This window comes from Belonocnema kinseyi, chromosome 9 (assembly GCF_010883055.1).
Source record: "Belonocnema kinseyi isolate 2016_QV_RU_SX_M_011 chromosome 9, B_treatae_v1, whole genome shotgun sequence".
Taxonomy (NCBI): Eukaryota; Metazoa; Arthropoda; class Insecta; order Hymenoptera; family Cynipidae; genus Belonocnema; species Belonocnema kinseyi.
The window spans coordinates 110,836,597-110,854,137 of NC_046665.1; the positions used below are offsets into that span (position 1 = coordinate 110,836,597).

Genomic DNA, 17,541 nt, shown 5'->3' on the forward strand with positions numbered 1-17,541 from the left:
GAATAACGTATTGTAAACGGAATGATATCATAATTGAAAAAAATATCAATTTAACGAATTATTTTCAAAAGTGTTGAAATCGAACTTGGACAAATTCCAAATTGGACAAAATCCCGGTCCAGTGGTCACCCTGAAAATTGATTTCTGTTAACATCCTAAATTTTAGAATGTCTAATTTATGATATTAACTAAAAATAAATAAAAATTACGAACTTTTAAATACTTCAATATAAAATTAGACTCTTTATTTTAATCGGTCCAATATTTTTGTAATATTATAATATCCGTGGGATTACAGACTTAATTTCAAGAACCTTACAATTAAATTTTAATTATTTCTTTTTAGTTTTAAATCTTTTGAAAGCGACTTTTTTCAAAAATGTTCCAAAAAACTCTTCTTATTTTGAGTGTCAAAATATTGTCATAAAATTTTTCAAGTTTTAAAAATGTACTTCAATGTTTATTTATAAATTTTCTTCCTTTGTCTGAATATTATCAAAATTCCTATTTATTTATTTGTCAAAAAATCAACTGCTTTGGTGAAAATTCGTCTTTTTGGCAGAAAATCAATATTGTTCTTGTTAAAAATCCAACTGTTCGGTTGAAAATTAATCTGCTTTAGTTGAGGATTTAAGTATTTTCTTAAACATTCGTAATTGTTGGTTAAATCGAACTGTTTTATATTAAAAAAAAAGTTTTGTTGAAATACCATCTATTACATTGTTGGTTCAAAATTAATTTTTTTAGAATGAAAATTCAACTCCTTGGTTTAAAGTTAAACTAGTTTCTTAAAAGTTAATTTTTTTGGTTGAAAATTAATAATTTTAGCTGAAAATCCTTCTTTTTTTTTGTTAAGCATTAATTTTAAAATTAAAAGTGCAACTATTTTGTAGAACATTTAACTGTTTGATTGTAAATTTTTTTTTTAATTTATATTCTCGGGTAGAAAATTGTTCTGCTTCATAAAAAAATCGTCATATTTTATTGAAAATTCCGCAATTTGGTATAAAATTATACGATTTCGTATAAACTTCAACTATTTTGTAGAAAATTCGTTTTTTTTTATATTAAAAATTAATTATCCTCAATCAAAATCTAACTGCTTTATTACTGGTTAAAAATTATTCTTTTGTAGTTTAAAATTTCAACAATTTATTTACAAATTTTAAGAAACAACAAAAAATATAAACTAAAAATGAATCAAATAAAATGTGGAGTAACATCATTGATGTAATTTGTTTAAAGTTCATCTTTCTGGTAGAAAACTATCTATTTTAGTTGAGGATTCAAGTATTTTGTTAAAATTTCGTCTTTTTTTGTTATATTCAACTATTTTTTAAATTTAAAATTAAGATCATTTTTGTTTTAAAATTAAATATTACAATTTTGGTGGAAAATAATTATTTCTAGGTTAAAAATTGAACTGTTTTGTAGAGAATTCCTCTCTTTGACTTGAAAATTCAACAGACTTGTAAAAAATTCGTTGCCTTTTTATTAAAAATTAATTTTTTCAACTGAAAATTTAAATATTCCACTTAGGGCTGAAAGCTGATAGTTTTTGGTAGAAAATTCAATTATTCGTTTAGAAATGCAGGTATTTTCTTAATAAATCGTGCTTTTTGATAAAAATGTAATCTTCTCAGTATAAAATTGAACTATTTGGTAGAAAATATATAAATTTTGGTAACAATTCGTCATTTTCTTATTGGAAAATCAATTTTTTATGGCTAAAAACGCAACTGTTTAGTTGCAGAATAATATGTGTTAGTGATTCAAGTATTTTATTAAAAATTAAAATCATTTTTGGTTTAAATATCAATCCTTACACTTTTTTTCTTGAATATTAGTATTTACAGGTTGAAAATTTAACTGTCTTTCTGAAAAATCTCTTGAGTGTCAATTTTTTTCGAAATAGTATCAAAAAATGTTATGTTTTAAATATTTTGAATGTAAAAATTGATTTTTTTTTCCTTTGTAGAAGCTTCTTATAGATTTTTTTTTCTTTCTGATTTTAAAATATCGTTGTAATTAAATTAGATGTTAATTTATTTTGAAAAATGAACCTCAGCTCTCGAGAGATTGAAGTCAGCATCCGCCCTCTGGTAATTTTCCAGGGCACGTTCTGCTTCTCGAAAAGCCTTTTCGTAGGCTTTCCTTGCCCGCTCCAAATTCCCGATTTGGGCAGCCAAACTTGCCCGGAGTCTAGCGCCTTCCTGGAGATACTTTTTCCTATCCTCCTTGAATTCCTTGACGAGAATATACAATTCTCGTAATACTGTATCCTGCAGATTTTCTGCGATCACTTCTCTCTGTCCGGCCTGGTCATTCACTTCATTCAATTCTTTCCTAAAAGCTCGACAGGGGCTGTACCTGAACAAACAAACAAAAAAAAAAGAGAAAAACTTTAAATAACAATTTCTCAAAATGACTCATTCTGTCTGTAAAATATGAGAGCAGAAAATTAATATCCCACAAAATAGGCTAGAAGAGAAAATTAAAATCCGGGAAAATATGCCGGAAGGAAAAATAAAAATCCGCCAGATGCCGGCGAGGGGGAATTAATTTCCCAACAAAGATGGAATAATTAAATTTTCAACCGAAATTAATTCTAAAATAAAATTATGAACCTTGAATTGGAACAGTTGAATTTTCAGTTAAAAAAAAATTCAACAAAAAAAACAGCTATTTTTTAACAAAATAGTTAAATTTTTAATAAAAAAGATGAATTTCAAGATAAGGCGAAAGATCTTCGTCCAAAAATGACTTTCAACACGAATTTTTAATTTTTTACAAAGTAGATTAATTTTTCATAGAAAAAATTAAAGTTAAACTTTGTTCCCTGTAAAATTTCCGAATTTAAAATTCTAACCATAAAGATTAATTTTCGGACAAAGAGGACGATTTTTGAACAAAATACACGAATTTTCAACTAAATAGTTAAATATTAAACAAAATAGTTAAGCTTTTAACGAAAAAGATGAATTTTAAAGCAAAAATCCGAATTTTTAACCACAATAAAAAAATTCCAACTAAATACATGAACTTTCTACTAAAAAAGAAAAATTTTCATCAAAAATATAATAGTTCAATTTTCAACAAAGTACGTGGTTTAAGTTTCAACTAAATATGGAATAATTAAATTTTCAGTAAAAAAAATAAATTTCAACCAAAAAAAATTGAATTTTCAACAATGCAGTTAAGAAATCGATTTCCTACCAAAATAGTTAAAAAAGCTTAATTTCCTAAAAGGTAGATAAATTTTCAAGAAAATACGTGAATGTTCAACAAAGAAAGATATCATTTCCACCCAAAAAACTAGTTCCATTTTCAGTTAAAAAAATTAATTATTAACCAACAAAAATCGTATTAAATAAAATACTTAATTTACAAGCAAAAAACTTTTAAACTATAATTAAGTATCTTAAAAAATAATACTGAATTTTTAACATAAGAGTTCTACTTTTAATCAAGTAATTGAATTTTTAACTAAAAATGGAATAATTAAATTTATAGTTAAAAAAAAATTAATTTTCATCCAAAAAGAAAACGAATATTTAGCAATATAGTTGAATTTGTCACCAAAAAATAAATTTAGTATCAAAATAGTTGAATGTGCAACCCAAGAAGAAAAGTTTTCAACCAATTATTTGAATTCTCAACAGAAAATTACTTTATAGCAAAATATAATTGATTTTAATACAAATTATATTAACTTTGCACCAAATATTTGAATTTTCGAACGAAAAAATGAATTTTTAATGAAAAAGATTAATTTTTTTATCAAAAAAGGCAAAGTTTCAACAAAGTACATGAATTTTCTAAAAAAATTAAATTTTCCATTGAAAAAGATTAATTTTAAACTATAAATGGAAAAGTTCTATTTGTAGCAAACAAATTATTTAAAAAAAAAGAACGAATTTTCAACAATATAGTCAAATTGTTAACCAAAGAGATGAATTTTCAACTGAAATAATTAATTTTCCAACGAAAAAGACGAATTTTCAACAAATAAAGATTTTTCAGCCAAGGAAGAAAAAAGAAGACTTTTCTGTAAAACAGTTTAATTGTTAACCGAAAAAAAAAATAAAAAATAAAGCAAAATAATTTATTTTCAATCAAATAGTTGAAATTTGGGTTAAACAGACTATGAAAAAAACAAGTTTTCAACAACAGAGCTAAATCTTCAATCACTTGAATGAATTAAAAAAAAAAAGTTGAACATTCAAAGAAGAAAGAATTTTCTAGCAAAAAAAAATTTTTGTTAACTAAACTGCTGTTTTCCGAATTAAATTATTTCTTTTAACAAAACAGGTACATTGCCATGTCGAAAATATTACATTTTAATAAAAAAAGTTCACTTTTAGCCAAAACGTAACATTTCCACATTTAAAAAATTTTTTATCCGAAAAAAACGAAGTTTCCACAAAATGGATAAATTTCCACTAAAGAGATGAATTTACAACTAAAGAAAATTTATTTTAAACAAAAAGTTTACCTTTTCATCTAAAAAATATTGATTTTCAACTAAAACAGAAGAATTTTTAAACAAAAAAGATGAATTTTCAACCAAAAAGATTTGAATTGCAATTTCAACCAACACCGATTTATGAATTTTTAACAAAAAGTTCATATTCTGCCAAAATAGATGTATTTTCAATTCAAAAAAAGACACATTGTCCCCAACAAAGGTGTTTTAACAAAACCAAAAGATAACATTTATAGCTAAAAATATAATCATCAGAAGTAAGTAACTGCAAAAGAACAGAAGCAGGCATGCAATTTAAATAAATTACGGACAATATTATATAAGGGTGGCCGAGAAAAAATTATTTTTCAAAATTCCCTAATGTTTCCCTGACTAATTTTTCATTTTCCCTGAGCATTAATATTTAAAGACTAGAAACTCAGTTTTGTGAAATTTTTATCATAGAATCTTTTATAAACAGAATAAAACAATTTGACATCAACATTTAAAAGTTTCAAATTGATTATTATTTAGTTTTTTAAATTATTTTTTTAGTTATTTAAAGTGCATTTTTTTCAAATTCCCTGACTTTGCACTGACTTTCCAGCAATTTCTGAAGATAATGAAAATTTTTCTTTGATTCAAAGGAATTTTCTTTCAATCAAAGGAATTTTCTTTGAATCAAAGAATCTTTTTTCTTACTGAACTACAAAAATAAATTAATCTCGAGCGGTGCAGAGATTGGATACGTGACTGGTTTCGAAACTCGACTGCAGTCTCAAATACTGATCAAGATCAACGAAAATGATTAATCGGTTCATACATTACATATATTCAAGTGCGTTTCTGAAACTACGTATAGCGCGCATCCTACGCACTCCATAACAGACAAGTCTGTTTTCTATCACACCATTATCATAAATAACTCTTATTTTTTTTATTATATCATAGCGTGAGATTTTTCAAAACGAGAAAAATAATATTAAAAATAAAAAATAAAGGGAAACGAACAATAACGGATTTTAAATTAAAAAGAAACCGCTTCTTTAAAACATATTTTTGTTCATTTAACCAACATTTAGAAAATCATTTTTAATGATACAAAAATTTGTATTGAAACGAAGAATAATTTCTTTGAATCAAAAGAAATTTCCTCGAAAGGACAAAATTTTCTTTGAATTAAAGAATGTTTTTTTTCTGAGTCTTCTACTTTAAAAGGTTCTAGAAATGAGACTATATTAACTATTTTTTTATTTCAATCTGGAATAAAAGTAGGAAATACTCACTGATAATCTTCTTCCTCTTTCTTTTTGGGCTGATAAGTCTTCACGAGCCGCCTGGAAATGAAGAGATTTTTTGTTAGCTTCATGAAACACAAATTTGTGGAAAATTTCCCATATACACTGGAAATTTCCAAATTTATTTTAAAAAATTTACAAATATATATATATCCTCTACTTCGAAAGTCTTAAAAAATTATTTTTAAAAACAGACTTCAGAGCCTAAAATGCTAGTTCTCAAAAATAAGAAATTTCACAGAAATAGGATAATAAATTTTGTGAAATAAACTTTATGTAAGTAACATTAAACTTTTATAAAAAAATTCAGTTTTTAAACAAATAGTTGAATTTTCGACTTATAAAGATGAATATTCAAAGAAACAAAAAATTTAACTTCAACCAAAAATAGTTCAATTTTTAATTAAATAGTTGAGCTTTTAAGAAAATACTTGATTTTTCAACGAAATAATTCAATTCTCAACAAAATAATTGATTTTTTAACCAAATAATTGAATTTTCTACCAACAAACAAAAAACAATTACAAACAAAATACAGGCATTTTACAAAAAATAGATGAATTTTTAATAAAAAAACATCAACTTTGAATAAAAAATGAAATAGTTAAATTTTGAGTAAAAAAAAATATATAACAAGAAACAGACAGGTTTTGAACAAAATAGGCAAATTTTCAACTAAGAAGGTCAATTTTGAACTGAAATTAGGAACATTAAAAAAAACAGTTGAAAAAAAAGGTTACTTTTGAGACAGACATCTAAAAAAAAGTTATTTAATCACTTATAAACAAAATAGATGAATTTTCGGAAAAAAAAAATTTTCAACCAGTTAATCAAATTTGTAACTGGAGCAGATGAATTTCAAACCAAAAATATAATGAAAGACTTTTCAATTAAAAAGAATTATCTTTCAACAAAAAAGAATCAATTTCCAAACAAAGATGTGAGTTTTTTTACCAAAAGGTAAATTTTTCATCCAAAAGAACAGATTTTATTAAAAAAAAAAAAAAGACAAGCCATTGACAAAAGAGTCGAATTTTCGATAAAAAATTACTTTTTAACGAATTAGGTGAATTTTGAATGAAATAATTACATTTTCGACCAAAAAAGATGACTTCTGAACCAAAAATATAGTAGTACACTTTTCGTTAAAAAAAATAAACTTTCAATCAAAAAAGAAAAAATGTCTATTCGAGAAGACGAATGTTTAACAAATCGTATGTATTTTCCATTAAAAAATAACTTTTTAACCAAACAGTTAAATTTTCAATAGAATAATTAAATTTTTAACGAATATTCGAATATTGAAGAATATAGTTGAATTTTTCTTCTAAAAATAATAATTAAAAAAAAAAAAGTTCAATTTTCAATCAAATATCGTGGAATGGGTGTAGACTTCTCAATTTAAAAAGTCTTAAAATTAAATAAAAGTCTGCAAGTTTTTCGTCAATAAATGTAAGAAAAAATTTTAAGTTTCAGAAAGTTGAAGCAAAATTATAAAGGTTTTTGCGTTGGTGTCAGGAAGTTTTATCTTTGCGCTCGTGAAAAGGTATACATAACAAATTAGCGATGAAAGTAGAGTGATCGTATTTACGTAATACGAATCCAGGACACCTGGTTTCTTCTTAGACTTGTGAGAGAAAAAGATAGAGATAGAAAAATCTACTAAGTTTCGGTTTTAGATAAGATTTCATTTCTAGTTGCGAAAATTTACATTTAATTTAAATTTATATATGCAGTTTGTAAACTTAAATACTGTTATGAATTCATAAATTATTTAATTCAAGTTTCTTCAGCTTTGGAAAGCCTTGATACTTCGAGGCTATTGAACTTGAAATTTCGATTTTTTTTTTTAAATTTGAACATTTAAAATATTTAAAAATGTTAACCGAAATTAAAATTTTATTCGACATAAAAAACAATAAAATTTAACACTTCTTCTATTTATTTGTCTAAAATGGAATTTCTTTTCAAAATAATGTAAGCTCAAGTCAATGACGTACAATTTCTTCTCCAGATTTTTAAGTTTTCCGTGGTTTGGGGCAATTTAGGCGCGAATAAATGTGTGACCGTTTTAAATTGGAATTTCTAATTTTAAAGTTAAAATACTGTTATGAATTCATAAATTATTTAATTTAAGTTCCTTCAGCTTTGGAAAGCCTTGATAATTTGAAGGTGCCGAACTTGAAATTTGTATTTTTATTTTTTTTTTTAATTTGAACGCTATAAATGTTGAACATGTCAAAATAAGGTGGCTTTTGAATTTAATAACAATAAACTTTGACCGAATTTTAAATCTATTTGCAGAAAATGGAATTCTCCTTGAAAATAATACAAGTTCCAACCAAAGACGTACAATTTCTTGCCAAGATTGAAGTTTCCATGGGGCAATTCAAGCGCGAATAAATCTGAGACCGTTTTAAATATAAAATGTTTTTCTATAAATCACGAAGGAGTCTCGTTCCCTAGAAATATCAGAATCTACGTCATTTGGAAAAAATATGACACCATCGTACGATGCTTTAACAAACCGGCACGTAGGCGCGCAGGCGTGCTTATTTGGTAAGCCAGACCTAACTAACATACTCAAGAAGGCGGTCTGGTCTGGTCTGTCGAAAAATAAAGAAAAAGGGAATACAATTTTTTTTCAAATTAAGAATTTAAAAATGTATGAAAGCGACGATTACGAGAGATGAAAGGTGGCTTGGGAGGGAATTGGAAGATCTTACGTCAGAAAAACAAAACAAAAAAATAGTAAGTCCAAATATATTACAACTTCGAGAAAGTTCCAGCATAAATTCAATCTGTTCAAGTAAAATTATTGCCGTCTCAACAAAATAGATACATTTTTAACCAAACAGCTGATTTTTCAAGCAATATAATAAATTTTAAAACAAGAAGATTAATTTTTTACCAAGAAATGCGAATTTTTAACAAAATAAATAAGGTTTCAACCAAAAAAGATAAATTGAACATTTTTAAAACAAATTTTGAGCAAGAAAAATAAAATTTCAACGAATGACATGAATTTTCAACAAAACACATCAAATTTCTATTTAAAAAGATACATTTAAAATTAGAATTATTTTTTTTTTTTAATTTCAACGAAAGAGATGAATTTTCAATGAAGAAGCTTAATTTTCTACCAAGAAAGACGAATTTTCAACAAAATACATCAATTCTTGACCAAATAGTTGAGTCTTCATTTTAAAAAGTTCAATTTTCAACCAAAAATGAATAGTTAAATTTTGCAGACAAAAAAATTTTAATTAAAAAAAAGACGAATTTTAAACAAAAAAGGTATATTTTCCACCAAAAAGTTGAATTCTCAAACAAAACAGATTTATTTTTAAATAAAAAGAAAAAACAAATTTACAAAAAGAGTTATTTATCAACGGGAAAATATGAATTTTTAACAGAAAAATTAATTTCTGACAAAGCTGTTGAATATTAAATCCAAAAAGCAAATTTTCGACAAAAAAGTAGATTTCCAAGAAAATTAATGAATTTTCAACTGCAAGATCAAGTTTACAGCATAAATTAAATATTTATAAATGTAGTTGAAAAAAAAAGAAATAGCAAAAAAGTAGTTAAAGTTTCGACTATAGAAATAAATTTTTTACCAAAATTATCAGTCTAATGAAAAATGAATTTTTAAGTAAATAATTAAATTCTGAACCTGATACGATGCATTTTCTATGAAAAAGTAAAACTTTTAACAAGATACTTGAATTTTCAATTTAAAAAAATTCAAACAAAAATATAATAGTTAAATTTTCGATTAAAAAAAATAGTCGCTGAAAATCCAAAATATTGTAGTTCAATTTTTTACAAAAATGGAATGGGTAACATGTTTTGTTCAAAATTATAACTTTCAATAATAAAAAACGAAATTGTAACAAAATACTTTGATTTTTAAGCAGATAAATGAATTTTCAAATAAAATGATAGATCTCTAACCAAAAAAAATACATTTTTTAACTAAATAGTTGACTTTTCGATCAGAATGCTGATATTTTAATAAAGAGCACTAAATAAAGATTTTTCGACAAAACAGTTAAAATGTAAACAACAAAAAATTAATTTTCAGGGTGTCTAGCGATTCTTAGGAACAAAATTCAAGGTCTTTTCCAGGTTTTCCAGGTCAAGAAATCAAAATTTTCCAGGTCTTTTTTTGTTACAACAAATAATGAAATAAACGTTTGTCATACATGTAAAAAATGAGCCATGTCATTTTGTATTGGCCAAAAATTTCTAAAGAAAGCCGAATCGTAAATAAACAAATTTGAGAAATCTTTTGGCATTTTTCAAAGCTTTTGTAAAATCTTAAAAATTTTCGAAATCTTTGAAATCTTTGTGGACTTTTTCTTTAATCTTTATTTGCGAAATCTTTTGTGTTTGTTTAAAATCATTGAAGTCTTTTGGAATCTTCTCAAATGTGTTCAAACCTTTTGAAATCGCTTAAAACCTTTGAAACGTTTTGAAATTCTTGAAATCTTTTAAAATTTTTTTTAAATCCTTATGAATTCCGTAAAGAAATTGTGAAATCTTTTCTAAATCTTTTGTATTCGTTTGAAATCACTGGAATATTTGAAAACTTTTGAAATCTTATAGAAAATTTTGATATCGTTTAAAATATTTGAAATGTTTTGAAATCTTTGAAATCTGGTGTACTCCCTTGTTGAAATCTTTTAAGTCCTTGAAAGCTTTGAAATCTACAAATACTTTGTGAAATTTTTTTAAATCTTCATAAAATCTTTGAAATGTTTCTTTAATCTTTGTTCGTAAAACCTTTTCTGTTCGTTTGAAATTATTAAAATCGTTTTAAAACTTTACAAATTTGTTGAAACCTTTGAAATCATTAAAAATCTTTTAAATGTTTTGAAATTCTTAAGACTTCTTTAAAATATTTGAGAAATCTTTTGTATTCGTTAAGTCATTGAATTATTTGAAATCTTTGAAATCTTCTAAAATATTTTAAAACCTCTTGAAATCGTTTCAAATTTTTTAAATCGGGTGTACTGTACGCCTTTTTCTGATTCTGAAGCTAAATTAACATCGAAATTTTAAACTAATGATTTTTATAATTTATAAGTTGAACAACTCAACAAAAAATGCCTTGAAATATCTTTATTTATTCTGTAATAAACAAAAGATCAATTATCTCTCGACGAATAAAAAAATTGTCCGAAGAAAGATTTTTTCTAAACGAGATGTTTCTTTCATAATAGGCTCAAAAATTCGAATTACTCTTCGCATTTCTATAAAATTACTGTTTTAAAAGAAAAAAGAAAAAAAAATAATTAAAATTCAAGGTTTGCGTGAAAAAATCAAGGAGATTTCCAGGTTTTCAAGGTTTCAAAAAAATCAAGGAGAGTTCCAGGTTTTCAAGGTTTTGAAGGCCACTAGACACCCTGATTTTTAATCAGATAGTTGAATTTTTGACCAAAAGGAGCCATTTTCAACTTGTAAAAAGATTAGTTAAATTTTCAGTTTTTAATTAAAAAAATAATGTTCAAAAATAAAAAACAACGAATTTTCAACCAGTGGAATTCAACCAGCAAAGATCAATTTTAAAGAAAATTGTTGAATCGTCAACCAAAAAGAGGAATTTTGAATAAAAAAAAACAATAACGTTCTACTAATAGACAAATTGGACCTTCAAAATAAAAATAAGAATCTCAACCAAATAGTTAAATTTTCGACCACAATGATGAATTAAATTTCTAAACAATAAATGAATTTTCAACTATAATGATGAATATCGAACTAAACAAATTCATTTTTAATCTGACAATTGAATTTTTAAGCCAAAAAGATGATTTTTTTTTACAAAACAGTTGATATTTCAAAGCCCAAAAATATTTATGTTTAACCGAATAGTTAAATTTTTTGCCAGATATAGACAATTAAAAAAAGAGGGAGAAAAAAGAAAGAGACATTCAAACCACCTCGCTATCATTTCTTTCTTAAAAATTTTTAAAGTTACAATTGTCTTCACGCAAATGTTAAAAATAAATTTTTTTAAATAATTCCTTAACAATTAAGTTTGAATTAAATTTTGTTTTTTAATTAATATTAGCAACATACAAATATGGCCTATTAGTTTCTTAGTACAATTTCCCCTCGAATGTCTCTGTAGAGGCCTAAAAGGTCACGAAAGATGTTGGAGTATAAAAAATATGGAAACAAATTGATTTTCTTGATTATTTGTTTTTAAAAACGGTTTCCTTAAAGATTTGTGCGATTTGTAAAGATTTGTGCCTTCTTCTGCAATTTTCTTGCACAATTGGGCTGGTTTAATTTTAGGTTTGTTTAAAAAATGTACTTTCAAATATTTAATGAACAGGAATATTAAACCATACCCCCTGTGTCGTTCTCTAGATTTTGGTTCTTTTATCGTTTTCAAAAGTTCGACTCTTGGATAACCAAAAAAAAAAAAGATGAAATTCTACATTTCTATGAATGAATACTTGTTATTGACACTTTTTATTTTTACATTCTCATCATTTATGATTGAGAAAGTATTAGAACTGTCGGAAATTTGACATCACACTTTTTCAACGGATCTCCACGTTTCGAGACCCCCTGAATCCGAAAATCAGGTTTTCACGATGGCGTCTGTCTGTCTGTCCGTCCGTAAACACGATAACTCTCGAAAAAATTAACGAATCAAATTCATCTTTGTCACACTTTTTTTAGGTCCTAAAAGAAAGGACGAGTTCGTGAACCAGCCATTTTTGATAAAAATTCAAAAAGTGAGCGCATTTTTAAAAATTCTTAGAACGCTTTTTTCAAAATTTGAAAATTCTATGTAAGGATATTTATAGTATTAAAAAAAAACCAACAATTTATCCTTATGACTTTTTTCGATAAAAAGAAAATTCTCAGAGTTATGGCGATTTTAAAATTTAATTTCATTAAAATTCTATGTTTATTTAATTAACAGAATTGATATATGTTCGATACCTAATTTTTATACAATCTTAGTAAGATTTTTGGGCGTAGAAAGGGGGAGCAAACTCCATGGGTTTTACATTATATGGGGGGAGTGGGGCGAGTTAGAAAGTTTTATAAAAACACCTTATGTAATTTGTGGATGACCTCTAATTTAGTCGAGAAGGCAATCAGTCGAAAAAAAAAACAAAAAGGGAATACAATTTAAAAAAATTATTCACTGTATATATATAAAAGCGATAATAATTTGGCTGACTGCCTAAGATTATATATAAGAATAAGTTTAAGTGTCACATATTCTTGTGCAGAATTAGTTGGTCAGTTATGCAGTATGTTATAGATGTGGAAAGTGTTGGCAGACAAGAAATTAGAAAACGCGACAGCTGTGCCTTGAGAATAAGTATACAGGGGTCAATGACAAGAGTCGTTACGTTAATTATTTTTCCTAAACGATTTCAAATTTTTCATTATATTATCAATTGATAAAATAATTAATTACCTTTATAACATTCGATCCATCATTTTGAATTTTCAACTTTTGACATCAAATTCAAAATCAGCATCAAAAAATTTATTGGTTGAATTTTCGAAAAAAAAGTCAATATGAATTCAAAGGAGATGAATTTTTAAACAAAAAGATGAATTTTCAGCGAACAAGATTAATTTTCTACCCAAATAGATGAATTTTAAATAGTCTACTCTTCGAGTTAAAAGTCGAATTTTGTAGAAAACAATTGAATTTAAAACTAGAAAAGAAGGATTTTCAACACGAAAGTTAATTTTCAATCACAAAAGTTTCAACTAAAAAATACAAATTTCCAACAAAATACATAATTTTTTACCACAATTGATTTTTCAACTAATTTTGTAGATAAAATATTAATCCCTTCCCCCTAAAAAAGCAAGTCCCACAAAATAGTTAAATTTCCGAATAAATAGTTTAATTTTCTACCAATTTTTTTTATTTTATACAAAATAGTTTAATTTTGAACAATAAAAGTAATTAACAACCAAATAGTGGAATTTTTAACAAAAATGACGAATCTTCAACAAACAACGATGATTGTTTACAACATAGTTCAACTTTAAACCAAATAGTTGACTTTTCAATAAAAAAATTAATTTTGAAGATAGTTAATTTACGGACAAATAGTTGAATTTTCAGTTAAAAGTCTGAATCTTCAGAAAAAGATGAATTTTTTACAAATTAGTTCAAATTTGAACCAAGTAGTTGATTTTTCAGGAAAAAAATTAATTTCCGAGGAAACATGTAACAGTTAATATTTCTCAACAAAAAAACATTTTCATTTCAAATTAAAACCAGTTGAGTCCAACCAAAAAATACGCATTTTCCACAAAATAATTGAATGCTCAACTAAAATGATGAGTTTTTAGCTTAGAAGAGACAAATTTTCAAACAAAAATAGAATAGCTATTAAGAAAAAAGAATTTATTTTTACAAAAAAAGAAAAATTTCCAAAACAATAGTTAAATTTTGAAATACTTTCATTTTAAATCAAACAGATTAATTTCCCATCAACGTAGTTGCAGTATGAACAAAAAAATTCATTTTTAACCAAAATGTGGAATTTCATTCTAAATTGTGGGTTTTCTAAAAAAATCCTTGAATTTTGAACAAAAAGGTAATTTAAAATTAAGCCGTTGAATTTTCAATTAAAACTATGAATCTTCAACAAAAAATCTGCCCGCTTTGCGGGCACATTCTCATCGAACGCTACGTGCGCGGCTCGCTTCGCTCGCAAGTTTGAGCGCGCCTACGGCGCGCGACGGTTGAATCTCGCACTTCGCGCTCGTATATTTATTCTTTGCATTTGGAATGCTTGAAAAAAAGTTAATCAAAAAGATCTCTTTTAGATGGCAGTATTTATATGCGTCTTCATGTTCTGAATTGTCTACTTAATTAAGTATAGTCAAAGATTAAGTTTCTCAAAGCTCTGTAGGCTTTGAGGTACACACTCTCATCGTGACACTCGCGCTGCGCGCTCGATTTCCGACAGACATTTGTAAACAGGTTTTGTTAAATTTTTTCTCGTAACTTTCCTCGTTTTTCCACACATTTTTTTTAATTTTATTTTTTTTCAACGTTATTTTTCACGAATAAAACAAAAAGTACGCGTCCTATCAAAAAGTGATTCTTAACGAAATTGTAGATCTTTTTTGGGATAACCATTTTTGTTAATTCATCTTTTTTTCGTATCCTACATAGTTTTTCCACAAAATGGAATTTTTTATTTTCTATTATTTTTTGTGCAATCAAAATTTTCGTTTTTTGAAGAAAATCCAAAAATTGGTTATGATAATCTTGTAGGGCTTTCAAAAATAAATGTTTTTCTTCACTTGACTTTTTTTCATATCGTGCGTTTTTCGGCTTCAAATTTTGATTTTCGGTTGATTAAAAAAATTTTTAAAACGCTATAACTCTGAGAAATTTCTTTTTATCGAAGAAAGTTATTGGGATAAATTGTGTTCTTTTTAATGCTATAAATATCCGTACATAGAATTTTCAAATTAAAAAAAAAGTTCTCAAAAATTTTCAAAATGCGCTCACTTTTTGAATTTTTATCAAAAATGGCTGGTTCACGAACTCGTCCTTTCTTTTAGGACTTAAAAAAAGTGTGCCAAAGATGAATTGGATTCGTTCATTTTTTCGAGAGTTATCGTGTTTACGGACGACCGGACGCACAGACAGACAGACGCCATCGTGAAAACCTGATTTTCGGATTCAGGGGGTCTCGGAACGTGAAGATCCATTGAAAAAGGTTGATGTCAAATTTCCCACAATTCTAATACTTTCTCAATCATAAATGATGAGAAAAAAAACATGTGTTTTTCACAAAGTTGTTTAATTTTAAACAAAATAGTTGATTTAAACAAAAATGAATTTTCAACCAAACATGTCATAGTTAATATTTCTTTTAAAAAATAGTATTTTTATTTTAAATCAGACAGTTAAATTTAAAAAAATATATTATTTTGAAAATTCAAATGCTTCGTAGAAAATTTGTTTTTTATTTTTGGATTTGAAAATTCATCATGCTCTGCAGACAAATGTCCCGGAAGTTAGATCCGCAAACTTATTTTTTCTAAAAAATTCAAGTTGTGCTAAATTGTGCTAGACTTGTGCTCATTTGTGCCGTAAATAGTTTTTTGAAAAATAAAAAATTACGGGCACAATTTTTGAAAAAACGTTGTCTTTTTTGCTAGATCCGCAACTTCTTACTAGAGTAAAAAGAAAGGTTGTGCTATAGGCGGCTCGAAGTATACACAATTTTGTGCCAGAAATAAAAATTCCAAAAACGTAACCGTTTACAAAAAAACCAAAAATAAAAAAATTTATTATTTTTTGAAATTTCGAAAAACTAAAACTTGTGCTAGTTTGTGCTAGTTTGTGCTAGATAAATGAAGTCTTTATTCCCTCTAACAAAATTACGCAAGATCAACATTTCTCATACGAAAACTCCAAATGTAAAACTCAAAAATTACGCATTTGTCGAGCACAACTCATTACAAGTTTCATTTTTTCGAAATTCGACTATTTTTGGACATTTCGTGTTTTTTGAGTTTACATTTTGAGTTTTCGTATGAGAACTGTTGATATTGAGTAATTTTGTTACAGGGAATAAAGACTGCATTTGTCGAGCACAACATAGCACAAGTTTTATTTTTTCGAAATTTAGTTATCTTTGGATCTTGTATGGTTTTTGAGTTTTACATTTTGAGTTTTCGTATGAAAACTGTTGATCTCGCGTAATTTTCTTAGAGGGAATAAAGACTTCATTTATCGAGCACAAACTAGCACAAGTTTTAGTTTTTCGAAATTTAAAAAAATAATAAATTTGTTTGTTTTTCTTTGTTTTTTTTTAAACGGTTAGGTTTTTGGAATTTTTATTTCTGGCACAAAATTGTATATACTTCGAGCCTCCTAGCACAACCTTTCTTTTTACTCTAGTAAGAAGTTGCGGATCTAGCAAAAAAACGTTTGATTCAAAAATTTTGCCTGTAATTTTTGATTTTTCAAAAAACTATTTACGGCACAAATGAGCACAAGTCTAGTACAATTTAGCACAACTTGAATTTTTTAGAAAAAATAAGTTTGCGGATCTAACTTCCGGGACATTGCAAGATTCGAAAATTTCGTTAAAAAATAAAAATTCAATTGTTTTTGGCTGAAGGTAGTTGATTCTTTTTAATTTAAAATTCCACCGTTTGGTTACAACTTTTTAGTTTAAAAATAATTTTTTAGTTTTGTTGAAAATTTAACTATTTTGTTGAAAATGCAATATATTTCCCAAGATAATGCAACAAAGTCGGAACAACAAAAGAAAACGAGACGAATCAAGGACAAAGGAGAAAAAATAAACATCCTCTTTCTAGGATGAAATAAGAATAAACAAATAGAATATGCAGGCAAGAAAGCACGTGAGCATAAAAGAGCAAGCCTGACCTTTTGAATTATGTCGCGAATCGCGAAAGGCAAAAGTTAGTGTATCTCACGCAACCCGTGAGTTCAGGGACTCACTTCCATGTCAGTAATATTGTATTAAAGGCCCCCTTGTTTGTCTCGTGAATGCCCTCTACTGTATACACATTTTTTTCCGTTTTTTTCATACAGGGTGTCGCAAAAGGAACCATTGCGTATCGACTATCGACTTTTGTCATCTCAAAAATTCAATAGGTATATAAATAATTAATCCGTAAATAAATAAACAGATAGGCGAAAAAACGAAAATCACACATACACAACTACATCGTTTTTTATCAATGTCTAATATTTTTCTAGTCAAACTAATGCATTTTTAACAA

The 17,541-nt window shown here is 26.2% G+C and overlaps 1 protein-coding gene across 2 annotated transcripts in view; it reads right to left on the minus strand.

Annotated features, from left to right (window-relative positions):
• Positions 1–17,541, minus strand: part of LOC117180003 (formin-binding protein 1-like) — a 137,371-nt gene that overhangs the window by 40,250 nt on the left and 79,580 nt on the right. For both annotated transcript variants that reach the window (XM_033372274.1, XM_033372273.1), the window contains 2 exons: positions 5,752–5,802; positions 2,064–2,370 (listed from right to left, as the gene is read on the minus strand). In XM_033372274.1, the coding sequence (XP_033228165.1) occupies positions 2,064–2,370; positions 5,752–5,802 (358 nt within the window). The remainder of the gene's footprint in view (positions 1–2,063; positions 2,371–5,751; positions 5,803–17,541) is intronic.